This window comes from Cyclopterus lumpus, chromosome 9 (assembly GCF_009769545.1).
Source record: "Cyclopterus lumpus isolate fCycLum1 chromosome 9, fCycLum1.pri, whole genome shotgun sequence".
Classification (NCBI taxonomy): domain Eukaryota; kingdom Metazoa; phylum Chordata; class Actinopteri; order Perciformes; family Cyclopteridae; genus Cyclopterus; species Cyclopterus lumpus.
The window spans coordinates 249,815-266,027 of record NC_046974.1 but is presented as its reverse complement, the minus strand read 5'-3'; the positions used below and the strand labels follow the sequence as shown (position 1 = coordinate 266,027).

The 16,213-nt window shown below is 43.3% G+C and overlaps 1 protein-coding gene across 1 annotated transcript in view; it reads right to left on the bottom strand.

Moving 5' to 3' along the window:
* Positions 1–14,765, bottom strand: part of LOC117736508 (regulator of G-protein signaling 3-like) — a 49,420-nt gene extending 34,655 nt beyond the window's left edge. Inside the window, exon 1 of the mRNA XM_034541884.1 lies at positions 14,653–14,765. Within this exon, the coding sequence (XP_034397775.1) occupies positions 14,653–14,731 (79 nt within the window). The 5' untranslated portion in view covers positions 14,732–14,765. The remainder of the gene's footprint in view (positions 1–14,652) is intronic.
* Between the last annotated feature and the right edge of the window lie 1,448 nt (positions 14,766–16,213).

The window sequence follows — 16,213 nt, the reverse complement described above, 5'->3', positions numbered from 1 at the left end:
TCTCCCTCTACCCTGAGGGTGTATGTAGCTGCTATCTCATGGCAGCAGGTTAAAATCGACAATGCCACAGGTCTTCTTAAAAGGGGTTCAGCGACTGCATCCCCCGAGCACCTCAAGGGCTCCTCCATGGGACCTGTCCTTAGTACTGGACACCCTATGCTCGCCTCCTTTCGAACCCCTGGGCAGAGGCAGAGCTGAGATGGTTGTCGGCAAAGACCGTTTCTTCTCCTTGCCATCACTTCGGCAAAGCGAGTAGGCGAACTGCACGCCCTCTCGGTGAGTGACTCCTGTCTCAGGTGAAACTCGGATGGTTTGTGTGTCACACTATGGCCTAATGCAGCGTTTTCTCCCTAAGGTGCTGGCACGCTCGTATCTCAACCAGCCTGTCTGGCTGCACAATTTGACCCCCCATTGGGGGAGGAGAGGTCAAGGCTCCTGTGCGCAGTGCGGGCCACCACAGGCATACGACAGTCAGAGCAGCTTTTCATCTGCTATGGTGGGCCTAGGAAGGGCTATGCCCTTTCAAAACAGCGCCTGCCCCACTGGATAGTGGAGGCCATTGCCTGTGCATACAAAGCGAATGGCCGTGCTCTGCCATCCGGAGTGAGGGGTCTATCAGGATGTTTCCACGTCATGGGCAACCCTGAGGGGTGTGCCAGTGGAGGATATATGTGCTGCAGCCTCATGGGCATCACCAAGCACATTCTCCAGATACTACGTTGCTATCCCTCACCCACTGGGGAGGGGGGGTTCTTCGTCCAGATTCCTCTACTAGTCAGGCTCCTTGGGTTTCCTTGTGACTCTGTTGATATAAGTCATCCAGTGCTAAGCACCGCCTCCAGGATTCATAGAACCGTAGTTACATACGTAACTTAGGTTCATCCTTCCTGACCGCCAGAGTTTTTGGTCACTCGGAATTTTCGTGATTTCGCGAGAAGATTCCGTAGGACTGATCTCGGGATGACACCGGAACTTATACCTGGCCGGGGGTCACCCGAGGTCACATGTGACTTTGTTGTTATTAAAACTCGACCTGCGTGTGCGTGAGACGGAAGATATCCAGTGCTAAGCACCGCCTCTGGCGGTCAGGAAGGATTCATAGAACCGTAGTTACATACATAACTTTCGATTTGTGTCTTTATTACGCAACAAAAAGTGGGTTTTGAGAGCAAATTTCTTGTTTGTAAGTGAATTAATTGTTAGTTTTGCTTATGAAACTATAATTTGTTGCTGCAAATCAAAAACCTTTGCTCTCAAAACTGCGCTCTCAAAAACCTGCACTCTCAAAACAAAAATCTACGAGTTGAGTTTGGACGTAGTTGTCATTACATTACATGTCATTTAGCTCACGCTTTTATCCAAAGCGACTTACAATAAGTGCATTAAACCATGAGTCCAAACTCAGAACAACAAGAATCAAGCAAGTACAATTTCTTCAATAAAGTTAAACTACAAAGTTGTCAGGATCTGTAGTGTTGTGTCGTGTTTCCTGTTTTATTTTTATTTTGAAGTCCTTGTGTCCTCTGTTTCTCTGCACTTCCTGTCCCTGTGATTGTCTGCCCTGTCCCTGATTGTTTCCTCCTGTGTCCAATCACCTGCACCAGCTGCACATAACAGAACGAACCGACCAAGGATGGACCCAGACTACAACCCCTTCGAAGGGACCCGCTTGGCCTATGGGGGCCCTTGTAGCCTCCAGAAGGGAAACTACAACCCCCATAGGGTCTCGGCACCAGACTCCTTTAACGGGACCCGTTGGGCTTATGGGGGGCCTTGTAGCCCCAGGGGCAGAGGTCACGCAGGCCCAGCCCCGGAGTGGGGGGCGCAAACCTCCGGACTGCATCGGTGGAGTGTTCCAGCTGCCGCCTCCGACATGATGTCCCGGAGAGCATGGTCCTGCTTCGGCCGCAGTCCACGCCGGTTCCCGCTGACGCTGCGCCGCAGTCCACGCCGGTTCCCGCTGACGCTGCGCCGCAGTCCACGCTGGTTCCCGCTGACGCTGCGCCGCAGTCCACGCTGGTTCCCGCTGACGCTGCGCCGCAGTCCACGCCAGTTCCTGCTGATGCTGCGCTGCAGTCCACGCCGCAGTTTCGTGTCCTGTCAGCGCCCCAGCCGATAATGCCGGTTTAATGAGTGTGCACCTACCTGTATTCCCGTCGGGCTGAACACATAACCGAATCTCTGTAGCAATTTAGACAGTTTTGCTTTCTGTTGTTCTGTAATCGGTGAATACTCCAGCGTGACAGGACATCTTGTACTTGAACCAGCGCCGTGCATTTCTCTATGAAGTGCCGCGGAGTTAACCAGGCTAGCTAAGGTCTAACTAACCAATAGACTATCTAATGGTCTAACCACTCAGTACCTGATCCAGAATCTATCGGTGAACGAGGAGAGAAAACATGGCACCAGGCTTTTATTGTGAAAACAACCCTGTGTTTCCTATGGTGTTGAGCCTTCCTGCTGCTCCAGCACACAGTGGGGGTCCACATGTGTTAGTCATTAAATGACGGGGTGGGAGGATGGGCAGCATGTTCTTTCCTTTGAAACAAACCCAACTCCACTCAGACGCCTGAAGAGAACCCAGGGTGAACCCAGGGAGATCCCAGAGAGAACTCAGAGAGTACCCATGGAGAACTTAGAGAACCCATAGAGATTCTAGATAGAACCCAGAGAGATCCCAGGGAGAACCCATGCTGACACGGGGAGAACCACTCATACCACACTGCAAAATAGTCTTCAAAAGTACTAATATGGGGGGCGACTGTGGGTCAGTGGTTAGCATGTCTATCTTTCAATCAGGGGGTTGGCAGTTCAATCTCCGCCCTAGTCGATGTGTCCTTGAGCAAGACACTTAACCCTGAATTTCTCCCCATAGCTGTCTACGGTGCATAATGTAACATCTAAAGTGTCTTTGAGTATCTTAAAATGCGCTATATAAATTAAAGGGATTATTATTATTATTAGTAGTAGTAGTATTGCAATGAAGATATACTTTGTTACAGAAAAAGTATTAATACTACACTCAAACATGTGCATTGCAGTAAATTAGTGAAGCCAGTTCAGAGTCACTTGGTAACATTTTGTCCGTACAGATTTGTAAATAAAGCTGTTGGATCAAAGTACTGACGTTGAGGTACAAATACAACGTTTGTTAACATGTTGAGTTCAGGCTGACAGACGGAAGTCAAGCTGCTGTAAACTGATCAGATTATCATGACGCCTCTCTGTCTGTCTCTCTGCCTGCCTGTCTGTCTGTCTGTCTGTCTGTCTGTTTGTCTGTCTCTCTGTCTGTCTGTCTGTCTGTCTGTCTGTCTGTCTGTCTCTCTGTCTGTCTGTCTGTCTCTCTGCCTGCCTGCCTGTCTGTCTCTCTGTTTCTCTGTCTGTCTCTCTGTATGCCTCTCTTTCAGGATTTCTCTCTCTCTCTCTCTCTCTCACTCTGTCTCTCTCTCTCTCTCTCTCTCTCTCTCTCTCTCTCTCCCCCCCCCCCTCTCACTCTGTCTCTCTTTCTCTCTCTCTGTCTCTCTCTCTCTCTCTCTCTCTCTCTCTCCCCCCCCCTCTCTCTCTGTCTCTCTCTCTCTCCCCTCTCTCTCTCTCTCCCCCCCTCTCTTACTCGGTGTCTCTCGCCCGACAGCAGATGGTTCCTGATCATCTCTAAAGGAACACATAAAGTCTCTTTTGGTCTTCTTCTGGTCCCGGACACAGCGAGGTAACTTTATTGAATATTTCTATTAGTGATCAATGAGTGATTTGATAAAATAAACACACTCCTCAGTTGAAATGTATTTATATATTTATAACTTATTCATAGAAACACTGGAGTAAATGTCTTTTTATTCATGTTGGCTTTAAAGAGCTTTTGAGTCAAAGCTCCAGAACATCCCATAAATGGACCTCATGATGGTTAAATATATGAATGAAGCGCGACACCACAGACTGTTAAAGGTTACCGACCTGAAACCAGCTGTTATTGTTACTTTGATTTGATTTGATTATAGATATGATCGTGTCTTTCAGATTACAGTCCTGCTGTTCTCAGATCTGATGTTTGAACGTGAAGTTTAAGTTTTAGAGATGAATCATGAATAAAATGTAAAAGTATACATGTATATAAATCTCTCTCTCTCTCTATATATATATATATATATATATATATATATATATGTATGTATATATATATATCTATCGGGTGACAGTGAGGCGGTTAAAGTCACTTTGAGTAATCAGTCAAAATAAATTGGATTTGACAGAAACAGACGCTCAGTCTCAGATCAGCTGCTGAGCTTCACAGCTGACTTTAACGAGTCTGACACGTTTTATAACAAGTCTTTACGTCACGTGTTATAACCAGTCTTTACTGACACGTTTTATAACTAGTCTTTACGTCACGTGTTATAACCAGTCTTTACTGACACGTTTTATAACTAGTCTTTACGTCACGTGTTATAACCAGTCTTTACTGACACGTTTTATAACAAGTCTTTACGTCACGTGTTATAACCAGTCTTTACTGACACGTTTTATAACAAGTCTTTACGTCACGTTTTATAACAAGTCTTTACTGACACGTTTTATAACTAGTCTTTACTGACACGTTTTATAACTAGTCTTTACTGACACGTTTTATAACAAGTCTTTACTGACACGTTTTATAACAAGTCTTTACTGTCACGTTTTATAACAAGTCTTTACTGACACGTTTTATAACAAGTCTTTACTGTCACGTTTTATAACTAGTCTTTACTGTCACGTTTTATAACAAGTCTTTACTGTCACGTTTTATAACAAGTCTTTACTGTCACGTTTTATAACAAGTCTTTACTGTCACGTTTTATAACAAGTCTTTACTGTCACGTTTTATAACCAGTCTTTACTGTCACGTTTTATAAAAAGTCTTTACTGTCACGTTTTATAACTAGTCTTTACTGTCAGGTTTTATAAAAAGTCTTTACTGTCACGTTTTATAACTAGACTTTACTGTCACATGTTATAACTAGTCTTTACTGACACGTGTTATAACAAGTCTTTACTGACATGTTTTATAACAAGTCTTTACTGACACGTTTTATAACTAGTCTTTACTGTCACGTTTTATAACCAGTCTTTACTGACACGTTTTATAACTAGTCTTTACTGTCACGTTTTATAACTAGTCTTTACTGTCACATGTTATAACTAGTCTTTACTGTCACGTGTTATAACAAGTCTTTACTGTCACATGTTATAACTAGTCTTTACTGTCACGTTTTATAACAAGTCTTTACTGTCACATTTTATAACTAGTCTTTACTGTCACGTTTTATAACCAGTCTTTACTGTCACGTTTTATAACCAGTCTTTACTGTCACGTTTTATAACAAGTCTTTACTGACACGTTTTATAACAAGTCTTTACTGACACGTTTTATAACAAGTCTTTACTGTCACGTTTTATAACAAGTCTTTACTGTCACGTTTTATAACTAGTCTTTACTGTCACGTTTTATAACAAGTCTTTACTGACACGTTTTATAACAAGTCTTTACTGTCACGTTTTATAACTAGTCTTTACTGTCACGTGTTATAACTAGTCTTTACTGTCACGTGTTATAACTAGTCTTTACTGTCACGTGTTATAACAAGTCTTTACTGACACGTGTTATGACAAGTCTTTACTGACACGTTTTATAACTAGTCTTTACTGTCACGTTTTATAACAAGTCTTTACTGACACGTTTTATAACAAGTCTTTACTGTCACGTTTTATAACTAGTCTTTACTGTCACGTGTTATAACTAGTCTTTACTGTCACGTGTTATAACAAGTCTTTACTGACACATGTTATGACAAGTCTTTACTGACACGTTTTATAACTAGTCTTTACTGTCACGTGTTATAACAAGTCTTTACTGACACGTGTTATGACAAGTCTTTACTGTCACGTGTTATAACAAGTCTTTACTGACACGTGTTATGACAAGTCTTTACTGACACGTTTTATAACTAGTCTTCACAGTCACGTGTTATGACAAGTCTTTACTGACATATGATTCAAGACAAGTCTTTACTTACATGTTTTATACCGAATCTTTACTGACCAATTTTATAACGAGTCTTTACTGACTGAAAAATGGGTAAATGATCAGACAAGTCAGAATACAAGACTCCCGATTTGGTTCCTTCACTCAAAGTATTGGTTAAGATGTTCTCAATCAAAGTAATTTCATTTTCTGTAACTCGTGTTGCTTTATGAATAAGAGGGAACAATTTACTAGAGTAAAGCATATTGAAAAAAATCCCCAATAGGAGTATGTAGTCGATTTAAAGTTTTCTATCAGGTCAAGAGAACAGCCCAGACTGTCATTTAAAACGTACTGCACCTCCAGATCTTTTGCCTCTTACATGATGAACTGAGTTGTATTTTGGTACTATATTTATATGAAAAGTAGAGAATGTATTCCGTGGAAGAAAAACGCATAAGTCATTAACCTGAGTTTCATCATAAAAACTATAGAGGTTAGATACATCAAGTAATGAAAAAAATGATAACAACAAATTATAAGATTCACTGGTGGGATCAAGAGGCGTAAAGGTCTGGCCTTCCAGATTAGATGTGTTGTAGACTATAGTCTACAACACTCTACCTCCTTCTGTTTCATGGATTGGAGTTCCATTCATACATTGTCATATTCATGTAATGTGTTTATGTAACTCTGTAACTCTGTTCATCTGGTCACATGACATCTATTCTTCTATCCATCCGGGGAGAGGGATCCTCCTCTGTTGCTCTCCTGAAGGTTTCTTCACTTTTTTCCCTGTCAAAGGTTATTTTTGGGGAGTTTTTCCTGATCCGATGTGAGGTCAAAGGTCAGGGATGTCGTATGTGTACAGATTGTAAAGCCCTCTGAGGGGAGTTTGTAATTTTGTGATATTGGGCTATATAAAAGAAAATGAATTGAATTGAATTGAATTAGTATGTAAAGAATCATATATATACAGATAAAAAAAAAAGAAATCTTATGTTGAAGACTAAGGAGCCTGACTCACATTTCTTTGTTGATGTGGGTTTTGGGTAGGTGGATGGACAATAAGTTTGTCGTATTCAGTTTTTTTCAATTCAGTTTATTTTGTACAGCCCAATATCACAAATTACAAACTCCCCTCAGAGGGCTTTATAATCTGTACACATACGACATCCCTGACCTTTGACCTCACATCGGATCAGGAAAAACTCCCCAAAAATAACCTTTGACAGGGGAAAAAGGGAAGAAACCTTCAGGAGAGCAACAGAGGAGGATCCCTCTCCCCGGATGGACAGATGAATAGATGTCATGTGACCAGATGAACAGAGCATAAACACATTACATGAATTTGACAATGTATGAATGTATGAATCCATGAAACAGAAGGAGGTAGAGAGGAGGGGGGCGGGGCATCAGCAGGGCCAATGGGAGGCCGGCTCACCAGCATCAGACACCTCCAGGTCCAATGGACCCTATGAGACGTGAAGTCACAACGACTCCGGGGAGGAAGCAGAGTTAATAAGGTGCAATGGAGAGATGTAAATTCATCCATAAGGAGAGAGAGAAGAGGAGATAGGTGCTCAGTGTATCCTAAAACATCCCCCAGCAGCCTATAAGCCTATAGCAGCATATCAAGGGGCTGGACCAGGGCAAACCTGATTCAGCCCTAACTATAAAGGCTATTAAAGAGGAAAGTCTTAAATCTAGTGATTCTTGATTTTACAGGGAGTCAGTGCAGAGCAGCTAATACAGGAGTCATGTGATCTCTTTTCTTAGATTTTGTGAGTACACGAGCTGCAGCATTCTGGATCAACTGGAGGGACTTAAGAGACTTATTAGAGCAGCCTGATAATAAGGAGTTGCAGTAATCTAGTCTGGAAGTAACAAACGCGTGAACCAGCTTTTCTGCATCTTTTTGAGACAAGATGAGCCTGATTTTTTAAATGTTACGTAGATGATAAAATGCAATCCTTGAGATTTGCTTAACGTGGAGTTAAAGGACAAGTCTGGGTCAAAGATAACTAGAGATTCTTTACAGTGGTGTTGGATGCCAGGGCAATGCCATCTACAGAAACCACATCACCAGATAATTGATCTCTGAGGTGTTCAGGGCCCAGTAAAATAACTTCAGTTTTGTCTGAGTTTAACATCAGGAAGTTGGAGGTCATCCATGTTTTTATGCCTTTAAGACATTCTTGAATTTTAGCGAGCTGGTTGGTCTCCTCTGGTTTGATCGATAGATATAATTGAGTATCATCTGCATAGCAATGAAAGTTTATGGACTGTTTCCTGATAATGTTGCCCAAAGGAAGCATATATAAGGTAAATAAAATTGGTCCAAGCACAGAACCTTGTGGAACTCTGTGATTAACGTTGGCGGTCATTGAGGCTTCATCGTTTACAAATACAAACTGAGATCGATCTGATAAATATGATTTAAACCAACTTAGTGCGGTACCTGAAATGCCAATCGACTGATCCAGTCTCTGTAATAGGATGTCATGATCAATGGTGTCGAACGCAGCACTAAGGTCTAATAATACCAGTACAGAGATGAGTCCTTTATCAGTACTAAGGTCTAACAAGACCAGTACAGAGATGAGTCCTTTATCAGTACTAAGGTCTAACAAGACCAGTACAGAGATGAGTCCTTTATCAGTACTAAGGTCTAACAAGACCAGTACAGAGATGAGTCCTTTATCTGATGCAATTAGGAGGTCATTTGTAATTTTCACCAGTGCTGTCTCTGTGCTGTGGTGTTTTCTAAATCCTGACTGAAACTCCTCAAATAAACTATTCTGATGTAGAAAGTCACACAACTGATGTGCGACTACTTTCTCAAGGATCTTAGAGAGGAAGGGAAGGTTAGAGATCGGTCTGTAGTTAGCCAACACCTCTGGATTAAGAGTGGTCTTCTTCAGGAGAGGTTTAATTACAGCTACTTTGAAGGAATGTGGTACATGGCCTGTTAGCAAAGACACATTAACAATATCCAACAGAGAGGTGCCAATTAAAGGCAACACGTCTTTAAGCAGCCTCGTTGGGATGGGGTCCAAGAGACAGGTAGACGGTTTAGAAGTAGAAACCGTTGAGGACAATTGGTCTAGGTTAATGGGAGAAAAGCTATCCAAATATACACCAGGACATACAGCCGTTTCCAAGGCCACTCCTCTTGATGACAGATCGGCAGTAGTTGAGGGCAAGAGAGCATCAATCTTGCCTCTAATAGTTCAAATCTTTTCCTTGAAGAAGTTCATGAAGTCATTACTACTGAGGTCTATAGGAATACACGGCTCCACAGAGCTGTGACTCTCTGTCAGCCTGGCTACAGTGCTAAAGAGAACCCTGGGGTTGTTCTTATTTTTCTCTATTACTAATGAGTAATAGGCTGCGTATCGAAAGTCCTTCTCCATGGCTTCCCCAAACTCCTCCCATCACAGAGTTTTAGCATTTGTGACCACCGCAGCTGCAGCCCTTCTGGCCTGCCGGTACCTGTCCGCTGCTTCAGGAGACCCCTGGGCCAACCAGGCTCGAAAGGCCTCCTTCTTCAGCTTGACGGCTTCCCTCACCCCCGGTGTCCACTACCGGGTTCTCAGGTTAGGCCACGACAGGCACTGATGACCTTCCGACCACAGCTCCTAGCGGCCACATCCACAATAGAGGCTTTGAACATGGTCCACTCGGATTCCATATCCCCAACCTCCCTCAGGATGTGTGAGGAGTTCCTCCAGAGGTGGGAGTTGAAGACCTCCCAGACAGGATCCCCCGCCAGACGTTCCCTGTTCACCCACTACACGTTTGGGCTTGCCAGGTCTTTCTAGCCGGCTGCTCTTTGGTGCATAAGCACAAACAACAGTCAAAGCCTTACTCCCCGCAACCCATAGGCACAGGGAGGCGACCCTCTCGTTCTTTGGGGAAAACTCCAACAGCCCCCTGCCTGACTTGCCGCCCATAGCACCCGACCCTGATGCTTGTCCCTGCGTGTGGTGAGTCCACAGGGTGGCTGCTCAATGTTGTTTCTTTGGGCTGAGCCCGACTAGGTCCCATGGGCGAAGGCCCGGCCACCAGACGCTCGTCATCGAGCTCCCCCCCTGGTCCAGGCGAGGTAGCTGAAGTCGGTGGAATGCTATCCATCAATCAATGCTATCCATTTTTTAATCGCTCTTAGTCTGGGCCTTTGCAGCAACCATGTACTCAGACTCCAGGAGGCAGACTCACCTGACTCAGGTGTGCTTGTGTTTCAGGATGATGCTGAACGACAGGTGGACCATCATGAACAACAGCAGCTCGGAACTCGGCAGCAAACAACCAAACAAACACAAGGTACGTGTTGTATCAGCTGTTAGACCACGAGCACTGTGAGGTAACAAGTAGCAAGCCAGACAGACAGACAGACAGACAGACAGACAGACAGACAGACAGACAGACTGACAGACAGACTGGACAGCCAGAGAGACAGACCGGACAGACAGGACAGACAGAACAGAAAGACAGACAGACAGACAGGACAGACAGGACTAACAGGTGGACAGACAGACAGGACAGACCGAGAGACAGACAGGACAGACAGACAGTAAGTAACAGACCTACAGTGAGTTAAATCCTGTTAATCTGAAGTCTCTAATCTGCAGCAGCTGTCTCCTTAATTGAGATCTTCAGATTGAACACACAGAGACATGATTTACACTACAGGGGTCAACAACACACAACACCAAAACACAACACCACAACACACAACACACAACACCACAACACACAACACACAACACCACAACACACAACACCAAAACACAACACCACAACACACAACACACAACACCACAACACACAACACACAACACCACAACACACAACACCAAAACACAACACCACAACACACAACACACAACACCACAACATACAACACACAACATACAACACAAAACATACAACACACAACACACAACACCACAACACACAACATACAACACACAACACCACAACACACAACACACAACACCACAACATACAACACCACAACATACAACACACAACACCACAACACACAACATACAACACACAACATACAACAGACAACACCACAACAACACACAACACACAACACCACAACATACAACACACAACACCACAACACACAACATACAACAGACAACACACAACACACAACACACAACACCACAACATACAACACACAACACACAACACACAACACCACAACACACAACATACAACAGACAACACCACAACACACAACATACAACAGACAACACCACAACACACAACACACAACACCACAACATACAACACACAACACCACAACACACAACATACAACAGACAACACCACAACACACAACACACAACACCACAACATACAACACACAACACACAACACACAACACCACAACACACAACATACAACAGACAACACCACAACACACAACATACAACATACAACACACAACACACAACACACATTCATACAACATACAACATACAACACACAACACACAACATACAACACACAACATACAACACACAACACCACAACATACAACACACAACACACAACATACAACACACAACACCACAACACACAACATACAACACACAACACACAACACACAACACCACAACACACAACACACAACACTACAACATACAACACACAACACCACAACACACAACATACAACACACAACACACAACACCACAACACACAACATACAACACACAACATACAACACACAACATACAACACACAACATACAACACACAACACACAACACCACAACACACAACACCACAACACACAACATACAACACACAACACACAACACCACAACACACAAGATACAACATACAACAGACAACATCACAACACCACAACACACAACATACAACACACAACACCACAACACCAAAACACCACCACAACACACAACACACAACACACAACACCACAACACACAACATACAACAGACAACACCACAACACACAACACACAACACCACAACATACAACACACAACACACAACACCACAACACACAACATACAACAGACAACACCACAACACACAACATACAACAGACAACACCACAACACACAACACACAACACCACAACATACAACACACAACACCACAACACCACAACATACAACACACAACACACAACACACGTTCATACAACATACAACATACAACACACAACACACAACATACAACACACAACATACAACACACAACACCACAACATACAACACACAACACACAACATACAACACACAACACCACAACACACAACATACAACACACAACACACAACACCACAACACACAACACCACAACACACAACACCACAACACACAACACCACAACACACAACACCACAACACACAACACACAACACTACAACATACAACACACAACACCACAACAAACAACATACAACACACAACACACAACACCACAACACACAACATACAACACACAACATACAACACACAACACACAACATACAACACACAACATACAACACACAACATACAACACACAACACCACAACACACAACACCACAACACACAACATACAACACACAACACACAACACACAACACACAACACCACAACACACAACACCACAACACCACAACATACAACACCACAACACACAACAGCACATCACAACAACACACAACACCAAAACACACAAGATACAACATACAACACACAACACCACATCACAACAACAGTACAACATAACAACACACAATACCAAAACACCACAACAACACAAAACAACACCACACCAACACAAAACAACACCACAACAACACAAAACAACACCACAACAACACAAAACACCACACCACAACACAAAACAACACCACAACAACACAAAACAACACCACAACAACACAAAACAACACCACAACACACAACATACAACACACAACACACAACACACAACACACAACACCACAACACACAACACCACAACACCACAACATACAACACCACAACACACAACAGCACATCACAACAACACACAACACCAAAACACACAAGATACAACATACAACACACAACACCACATCACAAGAACAGTACAACATAACAACACACAATACCAAAACACCACAACAACACAAAACAACACCACACCAACACAAAACAACACCACAACAACACAAAACAACACCACACCAACACAAAACAACACCACAACAACACAAAACACCACAACACAAAACAACACCACAACAACACAAAACAACACCACAACACAAAACAACACCACAACAACATCCATAACAGTCTACCACCAACATTCATAGCTCAACCCACAGAATATAAAGAGCCATAAAACGTGAAGAATGAAGCAGGAAGGAGGATTAAGGTTTACACCTTAATGAGCAATAGAAGGAGAAGAAGAAGGAGAACAACAACACAAGGAGAACAACAAGGAGAACAAGACAAGGAGAAAAACAAGGAGAACAACAAGGAGAAGAACAAGAAGAACAACAAGGAGAACAAGAACAAGGAGAACAACAAGGAGAAGAACAAGGAGAACAACAAGGAGAAGAACAAGAAGAACAACAAGGAGAACAAGAACAAGGAGAACAACAAGGAGAACAACAAGGAGAACAACAAGGAGAAGAACAAGGAGAACAACAAGGAGAACAAGAACAAGGAGAACAACAAGGAGAAGAACAAGAAGAAGAACAACAACAAGATCATCAGACCCCTGTGACACTCTGCGTCTTTGTCCTCTCATGTTGGACTTGTGAGGACAGACTGGACTACAGAGACTCACTGTTGCCTCTCCGGGTCACAAGCGGTATTACAGGACTTCACACTAAGCGTGAGTCCAACTGTCTGCCTGGTAGAGCCTTCGGAAGGATTCAGCCAACAACTTCTCTGTTCTGGTAGATTTATTAAGTCCTTCTGACAACACACAGGTTGAGAGGACAAGAACTCTCCTCTAGAACCGGAATCCGGTCCTTACATACAGATTTCATCACAGCTTCGTAGGCATCATCCTAACTTCTGATTGGTGCTGAACGATCAAGGAGGGGCATAGTTGCATCTCCTCCTCTCTTCTCACAGGACTGAGCCCTGCAAGGCCAGTCCACTTCCTGAGGAGACTAGTAGATAACATGTGAGTGGTGGCATCTATTCTAGAGAAGACATTCACACACACAAATGTCACCTTCTATGTGTTATTCTGAACTTGAGTAACCTGACAAAAGCATAACATTAAAACAATATACAAGCATTTATATTAGCAACACCCTTAATCAAACACAAGGCATGCTGGGATGTAACTGTGTCTTAAACTAACTTTAGCAGGAAGTTCATGAGTGTGTGTGTGTGTGTGTGTTCAGAGATGCTGCAGCTTCGTGTTCTGGTCCTTCATCACGCTGGTCGTCATTGCAGTTGTCGTCACAGCAACAGTCATCATCCTGTACCTGAACCAGTATCCCCTGCCCTTCATCAACAGGTGAACTGTCTGTCTATATGTATGTCTGACTGTCTGTCTACCTATCTGTCTGTCTCTCTGTCTCCCTGTCTGTCTCTCTGACATTCCTGTCTGTCACTCTTGTCATGGTACCAGGGGCAGAATCTCCTCCTCCTCCTCCTCCTCCTCACCTGTGATCTCGACCAATCCCAGAGAGTCTGGTGCCCTGGTGTCGGTCTCCCAGGTGACGGACGGAGAGCCAATCAGCATCTTCCTGGACCCAAACTGTCCAGACTACAGCGAGAGCTTCCTGCGCTGGGAGGCGCTGCAGACCTCCCTGCTGCGAGCACTGGCCAATCACAAGGCAGAGGACTGGCAGGACACGGGATTGGACAGCAGGCTGGGGGAGGAGCTGAAGGTGTTGGCGGGCCATGCCCACAACCTGAGGCTGGAAGCTGATTCGCTGAAAAGAGGTCAAGTTGTTCTGGACCAGAGACTGGACGGGCTGCAGAGCGAGCAGAGCCGAATCATACAGGTTGTTATGAAAAACAAAGAAATAACGTAAACATTATTCAGACGACATCCGAAATACACATTTAGTGCTTTATTTTGGTTATTTGCTTTTGTACATATCCCCTAATTTCACAAAAGGTTAGCATAAGACAAAGCCTCATTTTCAGATTTAAGCATCGAGTTTAAATATATTATATTATAAATAATATAATACTTCAAAAATATTTTTACCTTATTCTCCGGCAATGTATTCAAAGACAGAAAGTTCAATAAAAGAAATGACGACAGACTAGAAAACAAAAGAAACTCTAAAGAGAAAAAAACCTGATCAAATTAAATGTACATCATTTATAAAATTGAATATTAATATAAAATAACAGTCTCACAAAATAATTGTATAAATATTGTAAACAAATGTAAACGAAATAAAATCAAAGTAACCCACAATTAATTCCTTTAATTTAATAATATAATGATATGTCTGTTTTTCCCTGTTTCACCTGTCCAGGTGTTATCTGACAGCCAATCAGGTGTGTTGAAGCTGGTTGCCGGTTTCAGTGATTCTCTGCTGAGCCTGCAGAGGGAGACAGAGAGTCTGAAGAGACTCAACAGTGACCTGCAAAAGACCAGCCACAGAGGTTACTACACGTTATTACACATTTATTACAAGTTAATACACATTCATTACACATTTGTACACATTAATACATATCATTATACATTCTTATAGATTAATACACATTATTATCTCATCTCTTTATCTCTCTCTCTGTCTCTCTCTCTCTCTCTCTCTCTGGAGGAAGGTGGTGGTGGTGCTGGAGAGCGTGGTGAGGCTAAATGTTTGGTGATTTTTTCCTTTCATAGTTCACTGAGTGATTGACTTGTTGTTTTTTTGTCGGTGTATTTTGGTGTTTATTGGGAAACCGTGTTTCTTGACAGGGACGGTGTCCTCTGAGACGCCGTCCCTGTCTTTGAGGCGTGTTAATGTTCCTTAGTAGTCCGTCTCAGATGCTGCAAGTCTCCTTCAGGGTGAAACACAGGGAGGGGCACTACATGGTGGATGCTAGCACAGGTAGCATCAGGTGGTTTAGGTGTGGGGGGAGGGACAAGGCCGAAGGGGACGCCCCGAGGCGGACACACCGGCGGAGGAGCGAAGTAGCACCGGGTCTCCGCAGAGGGGCGAGCCGGCGGAGGTCGTTGCTCTGCGGGGTGGCGATGAACTATCAGCGGGCAGATAGA